The sequence below is a fragment of the Melopsittacus undulatus genome, chromosome 1 (genome assembly GCF_012275295.1).
Source record: "Melopsittacus undulatus isolate bMelUnd1 chromosome 1, bMelUnd1.mat.Z, whole genome shotgun sequence".
Lineage (NCBI taxonomy): Eukaryota > Metazoa > Chordata > Aves > Psittaciformes > Psittaculidae > Melopsittacus > Melopsittacus undulatus.
Window position 1 is genome coordinate 106,532,860 of NC_047527.1, and position 19,300 is coordinate 106,552,159.

The window sequence follows — 19,300 nt, forward strand, 5'->3', positions numbered from 1 at the left end:
GAGATGCTCATTTTAGTTAGGGCTACTAAGGGAAACATAAGACAGTGTCTTAACACTTTAAATCATTGGTTTTTAAGAGTTATGAAGATGTTTGTTACAGAATTAGAAGAGCGCTTTTCTTCTACTTGCTGTGTGAGGAGTTTTCTAATTAGAAGCCAGTTTTGCTTGACCTGCGGTGGTTACTCCTGGGAGGGTTGAGGGCAAGAAACAAACTTTTGTCTTTTGGGCAGTGAAGGGACCATTTGTCTGGCACTGTGATGTTCTGGAGCATGAGTGTGTGAGGTATGAAGGTCTGTGGGGCTCTGCTTGGATGTCAGGAGTGAGAAACACCAGTGAAAGCACCTTGTTGTGTGGGTCACACAGTGATGGACCTGGCTGGGCTGCATATGGTTGTGCTGTGGATTTTTTGCTTGCTTTCCTGTAGGAGTGAGTTGCACTGTAAGGACTGGGGTGCTTTTTCTTCCCAGCAGGAGCCCCTGGTGCAAGTTTATAATGGGGTCTGGCAGTGTTGTGGCATAAAATGTGACTTGCAGGGAGCTGTGATAGAGATCTGACATGGCTCTGAAAAGTGTAGAAAGCATCATCCTTTTAGTAGTGTCAATTCCTGTTTAAAAATCAGGCCCATTTGTTCAAACGCTGAGCTTGAAATCTTGCTAATTTGTATTTATATGTGTCAAGCTGTGAGGCTCATTCCTTGTTCTCTGCTTCCTTTCAAAATCCATGCAGAAATGAATAAAAGGCTCCTGCGTGATAAAGTCTTTTAGAATCAATAAAATTCACTTTGAGCAGCAGCATGAAAATGGGGTCATCCCTCTGCTTGCTGGAAACATGGGATTTGTGTTACCTCCTGCCATTTGCATTGCTCACATTCCCTTTAAGACGAGAGCAGTTGGTGTAATCATAGAATCATGTCACAGAATGGTTTTGGTTGGAAGGGACAAAGCTCATCTAGTTTCAACCTGCTTCCACTAGGCTAGGTTGCTCAAAGCCCCATCCAGCCTGGAATCTGTATGGATGTCTGTATGGATGCCATGGCATGCGTTGACAGAAGTAAATTAAGTACAAAAACCTGGATGTGCTCAGCCTGCACTTCCATCTGGCCTCAAATTTAGTGTAGGACCAATTTTTGGGCTTTGAAAGACCTTCCAATGAGTAAGTTTTGGCTGTAAGGAGGTAAATCCAGGCTCTGCCAGCAACTCCCCTCTCTATTCATCAGGCTGCAGAGTGCAGTGCCACCCAGCATGGTCAAACAGGAGCGGCTTAATGGTAGATCCCCATTAGCTGCTCAGGGGAACAGCATTTTGAGGTTTCCTTTCAAAGTACCCATTTGCAGCACTGCTGTAGTTAGTGTGTGGTGTGCACTCAGTTGACTTCCCTAACCTGTTGCAGATTGGGTTATCTTTCTGGCAAAACATCATCATCTTGAGTAGCTTGACATGCTGAGAATGTGGGATTTGTGTTGGTACATGCTGGGCTGAGCACAGGATATAATGGGGTGCTCGGGTGTGTACTGGGGGGGTAGATGAAATCCTCATGGCTAAAAAATAAGGATGATCCAAAGGTTGAGCTTTCCAAAGGAGCCGCTGTGGGGTGGGGAGGGTGAGCGGGCCTGGCATGGGGCTTTCCCTGCCCTGCACCGCAGGGGCATGGGCTGGTAGGAGCAGTGTGAGCTGGCACCCGAGCAGCTGGATGCGAGGGCAAAAATAAAAGGAACAAGTCCACTGCCAGCTTTTAAAGCCAGAAGGGCAGAGGATTGCTATGTGCACTGAGCAACAAGTACTGAGACCTGCCCTTTCCTGGATACTGGACATGCTGCAGCCATGGCTCTCCCGGGACAGAAATAGTATGGCAAGAGTTGCTCCATCCGTCTCCTTTTTCCCACATCCCACCCTTTTTTTCCCCACCTTCACTTCCCAGGATGCTTTCCACCACCTCCCCTGCTGTCTCCTGCCTCTTGTGGCTCCTATGGCTGAGGAAATGCTAGTGCTGGTTCAGGTCTGGGAAAACCTGGCCCAAATCCCTGTGTTCTAAACTTAACATGAGGTTTTGAGTTGGTTCAGGAAGACATAATGCATGCCTGAGCACAGTGATGTTGGTGATGGCAGAGTCTTGCAGTTGGAGCCAGTGCGGTTCTTCAGTTTCTGATCAGCTGAGCACTCTGGGCACCACTTTGGCTAAGCCTCTCCTAGCCTTATGCAGGAGGGATGCCTTGGACAGGCAGCAGCTTGTTGCACCAGAGAAACCCTGAATCTCCTCATGCTCTCAGTAGTACTGAGGAACATGCAATTGCTCTGGAAGGAAAATGATTGCCAGTGATTGGTGAAAGCCACTGATTTGTGTGAGATGACTCAAAATGTCCTTTGTCCTGTGCTTTGACTGATAAATGTCTGTTGAAATAAACTCCCTTTGCGGTTTACAAAAGCTCTGCCCCCAGAAGCGATAGTGCAGATGGGGCAGCTGCTCTGGCATTCCCTGGATGGTTTCTGAGTGATTTCAGGCTCTTTTGGCTTTTGAGACTATTTGCATATTTCTTTCTATCAGTACATTTTAGAATGGCTGCTTTTTCTCACAAGCATCACATCAATAGCAGGAGGGATCTGTCTGTGTCAAACTGAGACAGCGGCATTTTCCAGAGAAGACTTGATGCAGATTTCAGTTCCTGTCAAGTGTGACAAACCTGAGAGAGCACAGCCTGGAAATGGGTTTCATAACTCCTGCTCTCACACGCCGCAGCATTAGTGTTTCCTGGCATTTAGAAACAGGCTTAAGAACAATTAATCAGACAAAGAACTTGCTCAGCGTAGCCTCCAGTGATGGTGAGGGTGTATTTTCTTTGCGGATTGTGTTGCCTGCAATTACAGGAGAGGTGGTGGGGGTGTGCACATGTGGTTTTGGAAACTACCCTGGGCTTGGTATCTTACAATGAGCAACCCTCACTCCCAATGGAAATTAACAAAACTATGAAGATTTGGCATCTCTTTGAAAACAACTTTCAAGTTTGGTCTCTCAAAATAGACCACTGTGTCTGCGCCTTCGTAGTTACTTGATCTGATGTCTTCTCTGTGCTCTACTATATTGGATATGGGGCATTTAAAAGAAGAAACCAAAGAACCAGTTAATCTCCAGGGCTTTTTCAGTAATTCAGGCCTGTAGAAAGGTCATTTCCATTAAATATGTTTAGGGATCCCAGGGATCTCCTCTCAAGTAGGAGATTCCCCCCAAAAGGAGCCCAGCAGAAAGTGTGACCAGCAGGTTGAGGGAGGTGGTTCTACCCCTTTACTCTGCTCTTGTGAGATCTCAACTGGAGTACTGTGTGCAGTTCTGGTGTCCTCAACCCAAGAGGGGCATGGACCTGCTCAAGCTAGTCCAGAGGAGGCCGCAAAGGCACTCTGAGGGCTGGAGCATCTCTCCTATGGAGACAGGCTGAGAGAGTTGGGCTTGAAAAGAGAAGGCTCTGGGGAGACCTTGTAACAGTCTTCCAGTATCTAAAGGGGGTCTACAAGAAGTCTAGAGAGGGACTTTTTACTAGGGCATGTAGTGGTAGGATAAAGGGGAATGGCTTTAAACTGACAGGGGAGATTTAGATTAGATACCAGGAAGAAGTTCTTCCCTATGAGGGTGGTGAGACTGGCACAGGTTGCCCAGAGAAGCTGAAGGCTGCCTCATCCCTGGCAGTGTTCAAGGCCAGGTTGGATAGGGCTTGGAACAACCTGGTCTAGTGGGAGGTGTCCCTGCCCATGGCAGGGGGGTTGGAACTGGAGGAACTTTAAATTCCCTTCCAATTCAAACCATTCTGTGATTCTCTGTTGGACTTGAGTCTCAGAAAAATCCTTGTATCTTCCACTAAGGTAAAAATTAATACTGGAGCTGCTGTAAGAGCAAAAAAGTGTAGCAGTACAAAAATCTGATCATCAGACTCCAAAGACAGTAGTGCTGTTGCCTTCAGATGAATGTATTTAAATGGGGATTTTCTTTTGTTGTTGTCTTTGGGTAGCTCCATTAGTCACAGCTCAGCTCTCCCCAGCAGCAGTGAATGTAGTTAGAACCATAGAATAGTTAGGGTTGGAAAGGACCTTAAGATCATCGAGTTCCAACCCCCCTGCCATGAGCAGGGACACCTCACACTAAACCATGTCACCCAAGGCTCTGTCCAACCTGGTCTTGAACACTGCCAGGGATGGAGCATTCACAGCCTCCCTGGGAAACCCATTCCAGTGCCTCACCACCCTCACAGTAAAGAACTTCCTCCTTATATCCAATGTAAACTTCCCCTGTTGAAGTTTTAACCTGTTACCCCTTGTCCTGTCACTGCAGTCCCTTGACTAATCAGTTGATTAATCTGAAACTCCAGTGTTCTCCATAGGCATAGGGTAAATTCAAAGCCGTTGTAATAGGAGGTAGGAGACAAGTCAAGCAAAGCTTTTTTCTTTAGCCCTCTTGTATTGTCAGTTGGCATCAGTAGCAGCTCAACCTTCCAGTTGAGTCTTCTCTAGAAGCAGCAATACAGCGTCCTGCTTCAAGCTTCAGGCTTCTTGCCCCTTCACTTTAAAGTCTTAAAGTATCAGACACTTTGCTGGCCATTGTTCAAGACAGATTTGAATGCAGTAAGTTTCCTGAAAGCCACCCTTGCACAACTGGGTGGCTGGAGCTGAGCTTGGAGCGTCTTGTGTTCTTGGATAAAGGCAGATGTCCTTCAGCAGTCACATCTTCTGATGCCGGTTACAGGAAGGGCTTTGTGGTGTTTGTCACCTTGGGGAAGTCTTCCCTTGGACTGAGCAAACCGGTGTGCCCACTCTTTGTTTCTCAATACAGGGGAAAATCCTAGTTTCCATGGTTTTTTTCTTTTGGTTAGGTGTGTCAGAAAATAGCCTGCCAGCGCTAGGGCTGCCGTGCGGGAACCGTGAGGCTCCACTTCCTCTTGCATGGGAAGTGACATGGTGAATGTAAATCAGGGGTTCGATATCCTCAGGATGTTTACCCCAGTTTGTTCAGTGTGCTCCTGTTAATTATTATCTTGCCATTAATTAGTGCTGATTCCTGGTAGGAGTTCAGGTCAGTTCCAGGATGTACACGAATGTTATTTAAATGTAACACAAGATAATAATGTTAGACCCTGTTTTTGTGAAGTGCTCCGTACCTTACCTGTCCCATCTCACCTGGAATATCCTCTGCCTTAGTGCTGTTATTCCTGTGATAACTCCATTTCCCAGGAGCACACATAGACCCCTTGGTTTAGCTGGTGGCTCCCCCAACGCACCCACCTAGTACAAGAATTGTACTCAGGGTTTGCCTTAGATGTACAAAATCGATACATTACTGAGTAAATACAAGTTGGCAGTGACTTTCCCGATAACATTGACCCTCATGATAGGCAATATTGCCCTCTACTGGTTAATTACAGCTTAAAGGATCCATATTTTCCCCTTACATACAGCAGCACTTTGCTATGACAAGTTATTTTTTGCCCCTTCTTGCTTGGAGCACATGGCAGGTTTTGGTCCTGATGCAACTTCTTAGGATGCTACAGCTCGTGTTTGTTTCTTTTTCCCCAGAAGCTGCTTTTCATTTAGGAGAAGCTGATGCACGAAAACCCCAGACTTTAATTATTGTTTTTAAACGTCACCAGTAATCCCTCATTTTCAGAATTAATCCTTAGAAATGTGACTTCCCCAAACTGGTTTTGCAAGTGAAATAGCTGCAAGGTTTGTAATTATTACTTGCATTAGTAGAGTAAGAGCTTTTGGTTAGCGCTGTAATTGGGATGCTGGTTCCAACAGCCCCCAGTAACTGCCCCCTTCCCTGCCCCAGCTGGGGCAGCTGCAGGATGAGCTGGATCCAGGCAGAGCTGCGTTAAAAATAAGCTTGCAGAAAGAGTGTTATTTTTAACTCGGGTCAGTCCCGTCCCCTGCCTGGGTTCATGGCGCGGCTGCCCAGGCACTCACGTGGCAGTGCTGGCTTGGAGGCACAGGAGAAGGAGCTGTGAGGGGAACAGAGAGCTGTTTAAAGCTGGAGCATCCCTGGAAGCTGATTCTCAAGTGGATTTTCCAGCTCTGAACTCAGCTATGGACCCCCCTCCACACAAGCTGTCTTCCTAAAAGCCATTTCCTGGGCAAACATCACTGCTGACAAAGCTCCAGCAATGTTTAAGCACTTGGTGGTGGCGATGCCCTGTGTGGCTGACCTTTCCTAGAGTAAATTCTTTTCAAGTCTTCTATTTGCAATTGGTACAGCTCATTTTATTCAGTCTGGCTCAGTACTTAAAGGGGGCTTATAAGAAAGAGACCTTTTGGCAGGGCCTGTAGCTATAGAACACTGACTAATGTATTTGAACTGAAAGAAACCAGATTAACTCTAGATACAAGGAAGAATCTTTTTATGATGAGGGTGATAAGGCCCTGGCACAGGTTGCTCAGGGAAGCTGTGGTTGCCCCATCCCTGACAGTGTTCAAGGCCAGGTGGGATGGAGCTCTGAGCAACCTGATCTAGTGGGAGGTGTCCCAGCTAGTTCCAGGGGTGGTTGGACCTGATGACTTACAAAGGCCCCTTCCAACCCAAACCATTCTGTGATTCAGCAGCGAAATGTGCTGCCTGTGTAGTGGTGGGGAGCAGCTCTGCATCTCCCCAGGGCTTCACTGTGAGTGAAGCACAGATGGGGACTGGCATGGGCAGCCTAGAAATAGGAAACGCAAATTATTCTTCTGAGGGAAAAATGGGTAACTTTGCAGTCGATTCAAAGTGAAGTACTTGACTTCTGTTGCCACTGCACTGTGTTTAGTGGCATGCCAGTGCAGCCCCTCCAGTGTGCAGTGCTTTCACACTGCACAGCAGAGTAATGCTGATGGCAGCTTAAGGGGAAATTTTCTTGCAGTATAACAGGTCAGCTCAGCTTAGCAAAAATTCTGATTACAAATCCTTGATGACAGAAAGGTAGGGAGCCTAGAAGGAAAAGGCTGAAGATAAACTTCCAAAGGGATGCTATTTCCCTGAGTCCAGTACTGTTGCGCTAGCATTAGTGTGTCTGATCGAGGTGCCTCTGTGATGCGTGCACAAACAAGCACATGCACAGAGCTCTGAAGATGTCCACAGCACGTTTCTCATTCCTGCATCTGCTTGCCAGTATGAATTTTAAACACATCAAGCAAGACTTTGCACATCAGAAGCTATGCAGTTTGTGTTTCCATGCAAGGGGAGGGATCTCCTGTTATCCGTGCACTATAATTTGTTGGGAAGTGAACTCTCTTGACTGGTGTCTGTATGTGCAACTGGTGTGCATTGGTTTCCCATGCTGGTTTTTAATTCCTGGCTTTTTGTAGGCTTTGTTTTCATAGACCTGGTGTTATGAGACTGCTAGTTCTGTCTGCAGAACGTGTAAAATGCTGTGGCCTCTTATGGGGAAATGATGGCAATTCTGTACCTGTCGTTTTCTGAGCTTTCCCTTGTTCACTGCCTCATATAGCGGAAGTGCTGTGCCCCATGAAAGGGGAAGAAAGCTGTCCTGCCAGCCTCCCCCTTCTGCAAGGGGAACTGCACACCCAGAGTTTTACATTGGTACAATGCAGGCAGGTGGTGTCTAAGCACACACATCCTTGGTATTGCCATCACTTGCGTTCTTGTGTTGCTTGCTAGTGCCTTTGGAAATGCAGGAGACTCCAGTGTAAAAAAAAGTGTCAGCGCTGGGAGAGGAATGGACATTTAATCACCCAGGAAGAAGGGTTCTCTACATAATGTCCATGTGTTTGACTGTTTGACCACATCAGGTGGTCAAACATACAGCGGAACAATGTGAGGCATGTCTTGGAGTCCTCCCACGAGGCCTTGGGTGCTGCATTGCAATGTGAAATGTCTTTTTAAACATACCTTGCCTCCTTTTCCTCCTGCCCTCCGAAGCATCTCCCCATGTACGATTACAAGGTAAAGACAATGCAACCTGGTTTGTTTGAAAGTGGTGGTGGTTTGGTGCACACAACAAAGTGCGTATTACTGCTCTTGTTCCTCACTGCATACGTGGTGCCTTTCCCATCTTCAAAGCATTTTCCAGCCATGAATTAAGAGCACACGCATTAGCTGAGAGCACACACCCCTCCCTAAGCAGCTGATGCAGAGCATATCCCAGGAAAAACTTCCAGAATGTGACACACCACTTTTGATGCAAATAGAATGACGCCGTATTTCATCAGCTCTATTAAAAGTACTTAAGTAATTGAATTAATGAAACTTTAAGAAGCCTTTAAGAGATGAATGTGGTACACACCTTTCTTCTCGCTTTGGGTTTTTGTTGTTTTTACCCCTTATTTTCCATGTTGAATGTCTTTGGTTAGCTTTTTTATGTCTTGTCTTACTGTTTGCTTTTCAGTGCATGGTTGTACTGTTTTTTTTGTGTTATGGTAGTTGATTACTTCACAGAGTTGGTACTGTTAGAGTCTCTGCAGCAAAGGAAAGTGTCATCTGCACAACAGCATGAGCATGACGGGAGTAACTCATCTTTCATGGTTTTGCAAACATTAGGTTTTTATTTCCATTTTATCCATTCACTGATGTGTGTACCATCCTTGCCCTCTGGGCTTACATCTTGCATCTTCAATGCTATTCCCATCTTCATGTGTTCCTTCACACTTCTCTACCATCCTTCCAGTTCTGGATATCCAACATCAAGCTTCTCTAAACACACATTGGCTTTGTTCTTTTCCCACTATCCCTGTAGCCAGCATGGGTATTTCTCCCTCCTTTCCCTATAGCTTTTCCTTGAGGAGGGCCAACCCTTCCTAGGCAGACAGTCCAGGTGAGCTGGGATGAGATGATATGCTCTGCACAGGACAGAATATTATCCAAGGCCATGTGCTCAGCTCAATCACCCCACCCCTGGGGAAAAAGGAGACAGTGGCCCCTGAGTTGTCATATCTAGGTGACTTTTGGGTGGCTTCAGTGTGGTGAAAGGCCACTGACAGAGCTGCAGACACTCCCCCATTGGCATATAGACAGGACTGTCTGTGAGCTGACCACAGCCAAGGCGGTAGTTTTGTGGCACTCAATTTCCAGTCCAGTTTTGATTTTTTTTTTTCAGGCTAAACTTAAGCATTTTGGGTGCTGCTCACTTTTCTTGCACTCTTTGCTTTTTCAGGTGAGGCAGATGAAGAAGCCTTTGCTGAGGAGTGCAGACGAAGAGGACAACAAGCCCTACCTTTCCAGCCAACCAACCCTCGCCTGCTGAAGCCTCACAAGCCTGCCAGTTCCCCCAGATATGCCTATCATTATAATAGTGATGAGGTGGAAGAACAAGATAGAAGCCGAGTTACAAGCAGCTTGGAGACCCCTTTTTATTTATCAGGTGTGCACAAGCATGTTGATGAGAAATGCACAGATAAGGACCCATCAGCTAGTCAAAAGCCAAAACCAAAAAGTCAAGCAAGGGTTTGTTGCTGTGTTTTGACCTAATGTTAGCTTCCCGGTAGATAATAAACAGCAGCCTGTGTGCCTTCATCCTGCATTTAGCTCTGCCCTTGAATTTAGTCTAGATTCACAAAACCCCTGGGATATTCAGGGATCTGAGGCAAATACCTTTATGCTGCTGAAGTGCTCTTTGTTCTTAAAAGTGAAGGCCTTTTAGAGACTAACTGATCACAGTACTTTACATATTCATTTACTTAAATTGTGCTTGGCTTCTTTGTTGAAGGTGAAGTTCAGCAACTTTATATTATTTCTGGAAGCTGCAATTTTAAGCACCTAAATCCCAACAGAGAAGGCTGGGACCGTTCAGGTGAATGTGGAAGCAATGCCAGTGTCCCAGTTATTTTTGGAAGTAATTAGTCCTTTGATATATTCCCTGTCTGTAATGTTTTAGCAATACAGTCCAGAGGCAATCTTGGACAACAGAGTCCTCATAACTACTTAATTTGAACCTGTGGTCAAAGATCATCCAGGACTGCCGGGACAGGTTTTTCTGAAATGTGAAGATGCCTTCCTACTTGGATGCCCAAATCAAGGGCCATTCTCAGTAGTGATGATGAATTAGGTCAAGTGCTGGGAACTGTGATAATATGAGGCTCCTCAAGGTAAACACAGTGCATGGAAAAGCATGCAGTGTACCCCAGAACGTGTACTGACATATTCCCAGTGCTGTACCAACTTCTGCTGTGTTTGAACCTTTAAATGTAACGCTGTCTTCTGTACAGAAGACCTAAAGATATCATGTGGGATGACAGCTTATAAAAATAGAGGCATTTAGATCAATGTCTTCCTGATCAGTTGGTGGAAGTTTTGTCTCTTTATGGGTATCTCAGTTGAATCTTTAATTTAAAAAAAGAAAAGAAAAAGTTGAAAATTCCTCTGCAGAAGCCTGAATGTAACCTCTGGGCTGATATCCTGAAATCTCCCATGCAAGGGCTGCAGGTTTTGTCTCCTTTATCTATAGCCAGCAAAACAAACCCTTGGCTCTGCAGTTGGAGGCTTCAGGTTCTCTACAATCATAACCATACATCACTATGCTTCCAAAGAGCACCTGGGTTTGACATGCACCTTGCAAATTTTGAAGCAGTTTTTCAGATTGCTGAGGACTTTTTTTTTGCTGTGAATCTATTTATGCTCTGAGACGCACAAGTTTGCAGTGAAAATGAATTTCTAGAAGTATTTGTGCAATCACAAAACCCTATCTTCTGTAGGGAGATTGTGAATTGCTTTAAAAGATTCAGGGTGAAAACTTAATTGCAGTAAGACTTAAGATTTTACTGTTGCTTTAAATATTTTGCCTACTGTTCCTCTGATGGACAGGGCTGCTGAAGGACTGGTCGAGTCAGTCATAAAACCCTACGTGAGTGTCTTAATCCCTCCCTGGGAAGTTTGTGCACGAGCCCTGGCCAGTAACGCCATTCTCCTTCATGGGTGTTCACTTCTGCTGACTGCCTTGCCCAGGAAGCAGGCTTCACCAGCGCAGCACTATAGTTACATAGACCACTTACGTGCTCCCGCTTGGCTTCTCATTGATCACTGCAAGAGCTGCTGTGCTTACACAGGCCAGCGCTGGGAAAGAATAGCATCTTTTTCTGCCTTGGTCCAAAGCCCGCTTGATTCAGTGGAAAACAGTGAAGCTCAATGGCCTCAAAATGGGCACTGTTCCACCTCAAATCTGACTGTTTTGTTACCACTGGTGTGTGGCCTTTGGCAGCAAGATAGTGAGGCAGTTTTAGATGTTGTCCCAGCTAGGGCACTTAAAGCAGATCTTCATATGTTAATGATTCAACTGCAGTGAAATGGTTTTCTTTTTGCAGCTCTAAGAGTGGGAATGTTTCAGTTTTAATTTGCAAGTCTGTAGCAAATTTAAATGAAGGAAAAGGGGATAAGTTTCATCTTGAATATGTGGTGGAATGTCTCTGGAAGTGGCCAACTCTCTCTAGTGCCCAAGGAGAAAGAGTGGCCAACTTGTTTAGATGGCAACCAATATCCAGAGGTGAGATGAATCCTCTCCTTAAGTCAGGATTTCCAGGCATTATAGCTGATATTTAATAGAAAAACTACAGTTTAATTTGATTCTTTATCTAACGCTAACTTTGTGTTTTAGTGGAAATTGCTCCGAGTTTCATACTGTTCCTGGTTTCGTAAGGGACTTTTAGAATAAAGCTGTTTATGTTCTGAAGTCATTGCATATCTCAAAACAGCTCTCCAGCTCCAAACAAGTAATTTTTTAATAAGAATTCAGGTACTGCAAATAACATGCTTCCTGACAGTATGATGTATGACTAACTGGTGGTACCCAAGCTGCGTCAAAGTGGTGTTAATGCCAGCGGAGACCTGGGGGTTGTGGTCCATTAATAGTAGAGGTAGTGGTAACTACCCCTAAAAAAACTACTTCTCTGGGTTTGAGAGGTCTGACCTTTATCTAGCAAGAATGGTTGAAATGTTTAATTGTTAAAATACTGAGAAATAAGTGATATGAAGATCATTATTTGGAAGGTAATATTGCAAGGTTTTCTCTTCCTTTTGAGTGAAATAGCTTGCATTAACCTAAAACTTACACCATTAATAATTCATTTTTGCTGCATTTTTATTCACTGGCATCTCTGAAGAAGAAACCACTTTAAAAGAACAAGCTTAACTAATCTTGATCCTTTCCTGGCATGGATTCCTCTGCTGGAATGTTGAGTCATTTGTACGTAGTTTATTTCATCTTTAATGTAGTCTCCGTTCTTTTAACCGGCATTCGCTTTCCTGAATTACACTTTACTAACTAGTAAAATCTATATGCTTGGTTATCCAAACTCATTACTTTATAATTCCCTCACATACTTGTATTCAGGCATGTAATGGAAAAGAAAGGAAAGCAAAGCCACTGTTTTCTGTGTAAATCTAATGCGTGAGGAATGCTGGAGGTGCAGACGGGAGGGAGTTCACTCTGCCTTTGTTCTGCATCCCCTGGCTGTAGCTGGGTGTGATGGGACGGGATAACAGCTGTGCTCTTCTGTGGCAGAGGGTTGGAAGACTGGCTGGTTTTGGAGGCTGGCTGGTTATTCCTTGGCTTAGCCAGAGCTGACTTCACGCATGGTTTTTGGCTGCTAGTATAAGAGCATCCCATTACCCGTTTGCTTCCTGTAGAAGGTAGCTGGGTTGCCCATGAACAGCTTCCAAGGCTGCATAGCCTTGCAAGCTTTTGCTTGCCGTGTGGGAGTAAAACCTTGGACTCTATTCAGTAATAGTATTAGCTTAATAGCAAGCAAGTAGGTTGCATCTGGCTTGGTATGTTTTTGTAGCAATTCTAGGCAAAATTGGTATCAAAAATAGTATGGTGAGCAAGCATGAAGGCAGGGCCCAGTAAGTTGGCTGAAGTTTTCCAGTCCCCTAACACATTGAAGTTGGAATTACATCACTGGGTTGGCCAGTGAAACTGGAGAACTCGCTCCTTGGATTTAACAGTGGGGATAATTAGACAGTGGAGCAGCATACCTAGTTGGGGTGGGATGTTTTGTCACCTCAGGCCTGTATATAAAGGCAGGTTCTCTCTCTGTGATGCTCTGTGGCATGGGGCAAGAGCTATGGATGTGGGGAGAGAATTAGTAGGTCAGATTGTAGTCTGTGTTGGGCAGTGGCTTGGACTGAAAGGAGGGAACGTGAAAGTGTAAAGCTGTAATTGTAAATTGAGTCACACACATAAAATTATCCTGGAGCTGTGATTTGGGGTGACTTTTTATAATGGCATATGAAAGTATGGCTCATCTCAAATAACAGATGGTGGCTGCAACCCGGAAGTAAGCTACCTACCTTTGAAAGAACAGCTTATTGTTTTGCCTAGAGAGATCTTTCTAAGAGCAGAAAATTGGAAAACACTACAGAACCCAACCTGTACATGGCCTGCTGCCCTGTTAAAGCTTTGCACATATTGGAGCTATGGCTGCTTTCATGGTTTAAAGATGGGCAAAAGATTGACCACAATCTTGGCAAACAGTAGATCTCAAAAAACGTTTTCTCCTGGACTTGAGCAGAAAGTGTGAATCCGCAACCTCAGTGCTTCAGAGCCTGAAAGTGGAAAGAAACTCCTCTGAAGTCTTCACTTTTGCAGAAGATTTATAAAAATCAGGCCAAGGCCTATCTTACTGATGGATGTAGGTCAAGAAGCAGCAATGCTGCCTGTTAATCACTGGTCATGACTGAACACCTTGTTTCCTTCTGCTGACTCCTATGCTCTTCTGTGCCGGCAGAAGGAAGGTGGAGCAGACCCATGGCTGCTCTCTGCATCCTGGTAGGGCACGCAGATGTCAGGCAGAGCAGGAAGAAGTAGGATACCACAGATGGGTTGGGTAGGACACTTGTCCCTTCGGATCAATCACTTGATGTGCACACCTCCCTTTGTAGTTGCCGCCCAAGAATGTGACAAGTTTCATAGTCAGTGACTGAACAAACCTGTGACTTTGGGAGGTGCAGATGGCAGACAAGTAGGAAAGTCAATCTGAGACACAGCAGAGAGGCTTCCAATTTGTTTTTGGTCTTTGAGGAGGGATTGAAGATGTTGCTACTAAGCATTGTTGGAAGTTGATTCATCTTTCAGCATCTTTATGAAAGCTAGAATAGCTCCTTTAGGCTCTTCCAGAAGTAGAAGGGGATGAAATGGAAAGAGCAGGTCAGCCAGTGCTGTTTGTTGTAGACAACAAATGTCCTGGTTGTAAATCAGATGCAATTCCAAATTGTGTAGATTCTTGCTTCATCCTTTTCTGCTTGTGGCAGCTGACAAAAGCAAGAGCACACTGAGTTAGAGTGGTATATATCTACATTTGAGTGAATCTGTTTTCCTAATGTCAAAGCTTGGGAAGCTCCCAGCAACCTATTCTCCCTCCACCCTGTAATGCATTTCTAGAGTAAAGTTTGCTAACAATTGCTTTTAAGGGTGGGAATTTGAAAAGCCCTTATCCAAGGCCAGAACTGTTGTTTCTATGACCACTTTGTGATGCTGGCAGCTTGCCAGGACACAGAATCACTGCAGATTAATCAAATAGCAGATTTTGTTCTCTTGTGGCTTTGGGGCTAGTCTTGTAACCAAGGCAGCTAAATGTGCTTTTAATGAGTGCTGGTTGAAGTGTTCAAGTGAAAGCAGTACCAAAGGGTTACATCTTTAGTGTGCAGTTTTATTTTTGTTAGGAGCTGCTTCACTTGCTTGGATCAGGTTTGTAGCTGTTATCACCCAGCATTGCATCAATGGAGCTGAGAGCCTGGCAAAGTTTGACCTATCCTTTCTTCTTAGGTGGGGGTAGAAAAGGAAATGGTCGAGAGTGAAATTATTTATCACAGCAGGCTCAGAACTGCAAAGACCTGGCAGTTTTCTCTTGAGGAATACTCTGTATTTGTGTGTTATCTCCTGCTTTAGCCAATCTGTTTCTGTGTGTCAGTGATAACACTTGAAAGATTTCCACTTTTCACTCTTATCATTCTGGTGCCTGGTAGGAGACCGTGTTGTCAAATGCCTGAATATCTTCATACCACATTATTTTAACATTTGGGTTGTTTCATTTATAAGACAATGAATTATGTGACATTCATTTCGAGTCATAATTTACATTGACTCACAATATTTTTAAGGAAGAGTTGCTAGAATTGCTTTCAGAATCTCAAACATTTGAAGAAAATGGACTGTTGGGGGAAAAAATGAAGTATTGTGATATAAATAGCAGTATCAGATGTAATCGTGCCTGGATGTGGGAGCCTTTTAGAAATACTGCAGTGTTTTGAGAATGAAAAATGAGAAAATTGTGAAGCTAATAACCTGTTAGGCTTTAATGATACTTCCCCAAACGTTAATGTTTCATAGTTATTACATGAACTAGTTCTGATCAGCTGATATGATGCTGTTTTTCCCTCCAGTAAAGGGAAAAATGCTTTGAATAACATCCCTCAATGACTGATTTGCAGGAGTCAGCATGTCTCTTCCGCCTCCATTGGGCTTTGTGGGAAAGCAAAGTGACGCTTGAGCCCTTCTGGGATCTGTGCCTTACAGCAGTAAATTAAATGCCAAGGGATCCTATTTTTGACACTGTGTAAGTGACCGAGGGGCTCACATTGAAGTAAACTTCATGGATGGAGTTTTCAATTAGGAGATGTTCACACAGTGTCCCTGGGGCAGGATTGTAGCTCAGGAGGGTAGCAGGGTGCAGAGATAATAGTCATCTGCAATTCTGCAAAGCACTGCCAGCTTTTCTCTTCCTTAAACAATGCAGCTGGTTTCCAGTCTAACTTTGCTCAGGTTAATCACTCATGGCAGAATTTCCAAGTAAATATCCTGCTTCTTGACTCAGGTGATTGCAAAAGATGAAGTCATGCTGTTGATCCAGCGTAGGAGCTACAATGATAACCTAGGAACAGTTTTTCTTTCCTATGAAGGGGAGTGAGTTTCCTCTGACACACAAGCTTTTTGTAACGTCTCAAGTGATTTTAGCCTGAAGACTATCTAATGGCTCTCCCCAAGTCTTAAACCAAAGACCTGAGGTTCTGCTGTGGGCACAACATTTAACTGCACTTGGGAGGAGCTCTGATTAGGAGCAAACTTCAGCCACAGTGTGGCTTCATACTCCCCTGACCTCCCACCACTTCCTTTTCCCATCTTAATTTTACTATTGGTGCTAAATTGATGGAGAACCAGGTCTCTTTAGGCAATGGTGACGTGACTCCCTCAGGGTCATCTCCGTCTGCCTGCCTGCAGGGAGACTGGAGGGGAAAAACAGAGAATTCCAGACAGGCGATGGGCCCTGCCTGGGCCACTCTTGTGACTCCCAGCCTTGCCTCTCAGCTGGCTTGCAGGGGCTCCTCTGGTCCGTGCCATCTCCCAGTGGCAGAGCACTGCTGAGCTGAAGGATCCCTCCAGCTGTCTCAGGGCACCACAGAATGATTGCCTGAGGGAAACGTTTGCTATCTTTGAGGTTAGATTTGAGTGCACTTGGGCAGATGTGGTGTTCGCTCTGCACAGCTCACTGTCCATGCAAGTCTGCAAGTTGCGTTTTACTGCAAGCTTGGAGGAAGTCATGCAGAGCAAGAGCTGGTTTTGCTCATCCTTAAAGGTGGGGAACACTGGGATGATGACCACATGGCTGGAGGCTTGTGCCTGCTGGACATGTAGCAAATAAACACTCAATGCTTCCATGCACCACTGGATCTGCTGTAGAATATAACCTATGGTGCATAGTTAAGCATGAGCAGGCTGATCACCTGTATATAAAATGCATATTGGTAAACACTGAGCATCTTATTTACTCGGGATTCTTGGCATTCCCTAGTCTTAAAATAAAAATACAAATACCATGGTAACTCTGGCTATTGTGAGCAGGAATCGCCAGTACTTAAATAGTTCCTGCTTTATAAGTATTATTTATTACTTCTGATCTGAAAATTATTCTGGGTTTGCATGTGCTCTAATTTTGAAGCTTTTCCTGAATGGCTTTGAAGTCTTTTGAAAGTTCTCCAGATCTTTTCAAACTTCAAAGGTTGACAGTATGTTCTTTCTGTCCTATGGAAGGCCTATGGAAGGGATATAATAGAACTGGGGATATAGTAGAAATGTCATTTAAAAAACCAAAACATGTTAGAAAGTCAGACCTTTTCTTTAAAATTCACTAAACCATTCAGAGAACAAGTGCTTTTGTTAGAGGGAAAAGTCCATGAATGCTGTGAATAGTGTTTTACAAGCCATGTTTCCTTCAGGATACAAAGAAGGCAGCAAGAGGAGGAAGCAGAAGCAGAGAGAGGACCAGAAGAAGAAGAAGTCAACCAAAGGGAGTTACTAAAATGGACTTCTCTGCTATGCCGATACCTTTATAATAATGACAACTTAATGTTACATTTGAGCACACCTCTTTTGTGTATGTTTTTTGATTGTTCACACTGCTAGCAAGAAAGTGACTCATGTTTAAAACTGTACTAAAATTGCACTATGTTATTCTTGTTAGTTTCACGGAGCGGCTTTCTTGCCAGTAGGGTTAGGGATTTTGAATGAGGCTTATCTTGGTTGGAAGTGTGGTATGTTTGAAAATTGGAAGCGTTACAGAATTTCTTACCTGTTCCTTCCCTGGGACTAAAATGACTCTAGTCTAGTGTTTGTCTTGTTAGGATATAAAGGGTTGTGTAAATGCCTGTTCGGTTACTCTGCATCAACATCAGGCCTGTTGAAAGAATGTCATTGGGAAAGGGAGGGAGACATGAGCTCTTATAGGGTGATTTATGCAAGCTTAGTAAGTTACTTTTACAGTGATTATTTCCCCCCCACCAAGCTGGGCAGCAAAGGTTTGTCCCTATTAAAATGTTCCTTCATTTTGAATTGTACCATGAAATTCTGTTCTGATTTTAAGAAAGTCAGTGTAATGATGGTTTCCTATAACCACTCCTACTGATTTCCTTAAGCATAGTTGACTCCCAATGAATCATTTAGTGAAATCATTCCTTAGTTTAAAAGTTTATTTTCAGAACCTAGAGACAAGTGACCTAAGTGCTACTTTAAAACTCTTTGTTTCTGCTGAGTAGGTTTTAGATAACAAGAATTTTCAGCATCCATGTAAGATTTTATCAAGTTGTTTCTGCAAGGAACTCATACCTTTATGTATGAAAGCATTTTGCATCACTTTTATTGTAGGACTAATTCCTTTTTAGCTTGAAAAGATGTTCGAATTTTAAAATAAATATGTATTTTCTGGCAAGATTACTTCCTTGCTTCCCATACTTGTCTCATGTGCATGACACATTGCTTCTTTTAACCTTTTAGTTTGTGCAGAGCCCTTCCGCTGCCTTAAGCATTTACCCGCATGTTCCTTGTCAGTATGTTGCCTCCTTTTTTAACCACCAGGTAGGAGTTAGCAGCTTATGGTTTTGTTTTGTTTCTTTTGTCTTCCCTTTGCCAATGTGTTGATGTATCAGACTTAAACCTGGCAATATTGAAAGTCCACAGTTCCTGCAGAAACTCCCTCATCCCAACATTTGAAAGATGTTGGAGTGCGCATAATAGTGTAAAGGAGAAGCTAAACAGAAAAATCAAGTCTGCATTCTAGCATGATATAACAAATTCTGGTGTCTCTGGTATCTGAATAGTTTAGCTTCAAATGCTTATGTTACCCAATGTAACCCTATGCAAACATATAAGCATACATGAACTCTTAGGGTATTTAAATTATGGTTAGTATGAAATAAGACTGAGTACTGGTTTTCTGTCACTTAAGTACCACTTTTTTGTTTTGTGCAGTGTTACTAATATTTAAAAATAAAGAAAATTCTCCTTTATACTTTGTCCTCTTGTGCTGTACTGTATGTAGACTACAGCTGGCATCAGTTGTTCGTGTTTAGTTTCAGTTAGAGTTTATGCTGTAAATAAAAGGCAGCGAGTTCGCATTCACAAAATGCCCACAGGCGTACCAAGTTATTCCTTTTGCTTAATCCATGGGGAAGTCAAACAGCTGATACTGGAAAAGGACAGTTCTTTCTGGCTGGAAAACCTTACTATAAGGAGCATATGCCTCAAACAGAGATTGCATGTTTGCCTTACAAGGAATATTCATCCTAGATAATACACAATACTTTGAATAGCTGCTCTTTTAATATGCTTTCTGCACTATGGGAGCAGTCCTTCATAGTACACATGCTAATTTTAAATTTAGTGCTCCAAAAACAATGGGAAAAGGGGCCATGCTTTGGAAAAACAGGAGAGGTGGCAGAAGGGAGAGGTGACACCAGCACAGGGCTGGTTTCCCCAGGCTATCCCTGTGTTGTGAGCAGCCTTGCGTCACAGGACAGAGTGGCTCCAGACCAGGAATGTGCCTTGAAGAGTTAGAACAGACTGGGATTATGTACA

The 19,300-nt window shown here is 43.9% G+C and overlaps 1 protein-coding gene across 8 annotated transcripts in view; it reads left to right on the plus strand.

The window, feature by feature from the left end:
• The window catches only part of DNAJB6 (DnaJ heat shock protein family (Hsp40) member B6), a 59,352-nt gene extending 40,620 nt beyond the window's left edge, over positions 1–18,732 (plus strand). For 7 of the 8 annotated variants that reach the window (XM_031042848.2, XM_031042849.2, XM_031042851.2 and 4 more), the window contains exon 9: positions 9,119–9,447. In XM_031042848.2, the coding sequence (XP_030898708.2) occupies positions 9,119–9,432 (314 nt within the window). In that variant the 3' untranslated portion in view covers positions 9,433–9,447. Of the gene's footprint in view, positions 1–9,118; positions 9,448–17,166 lie in introns of those variants that run through there. The other variant, XM_005142123.4, reaches the window with a different exon arrangement.
• Positions 18,733–19,300: the final 568 nt, after the last annotated feature.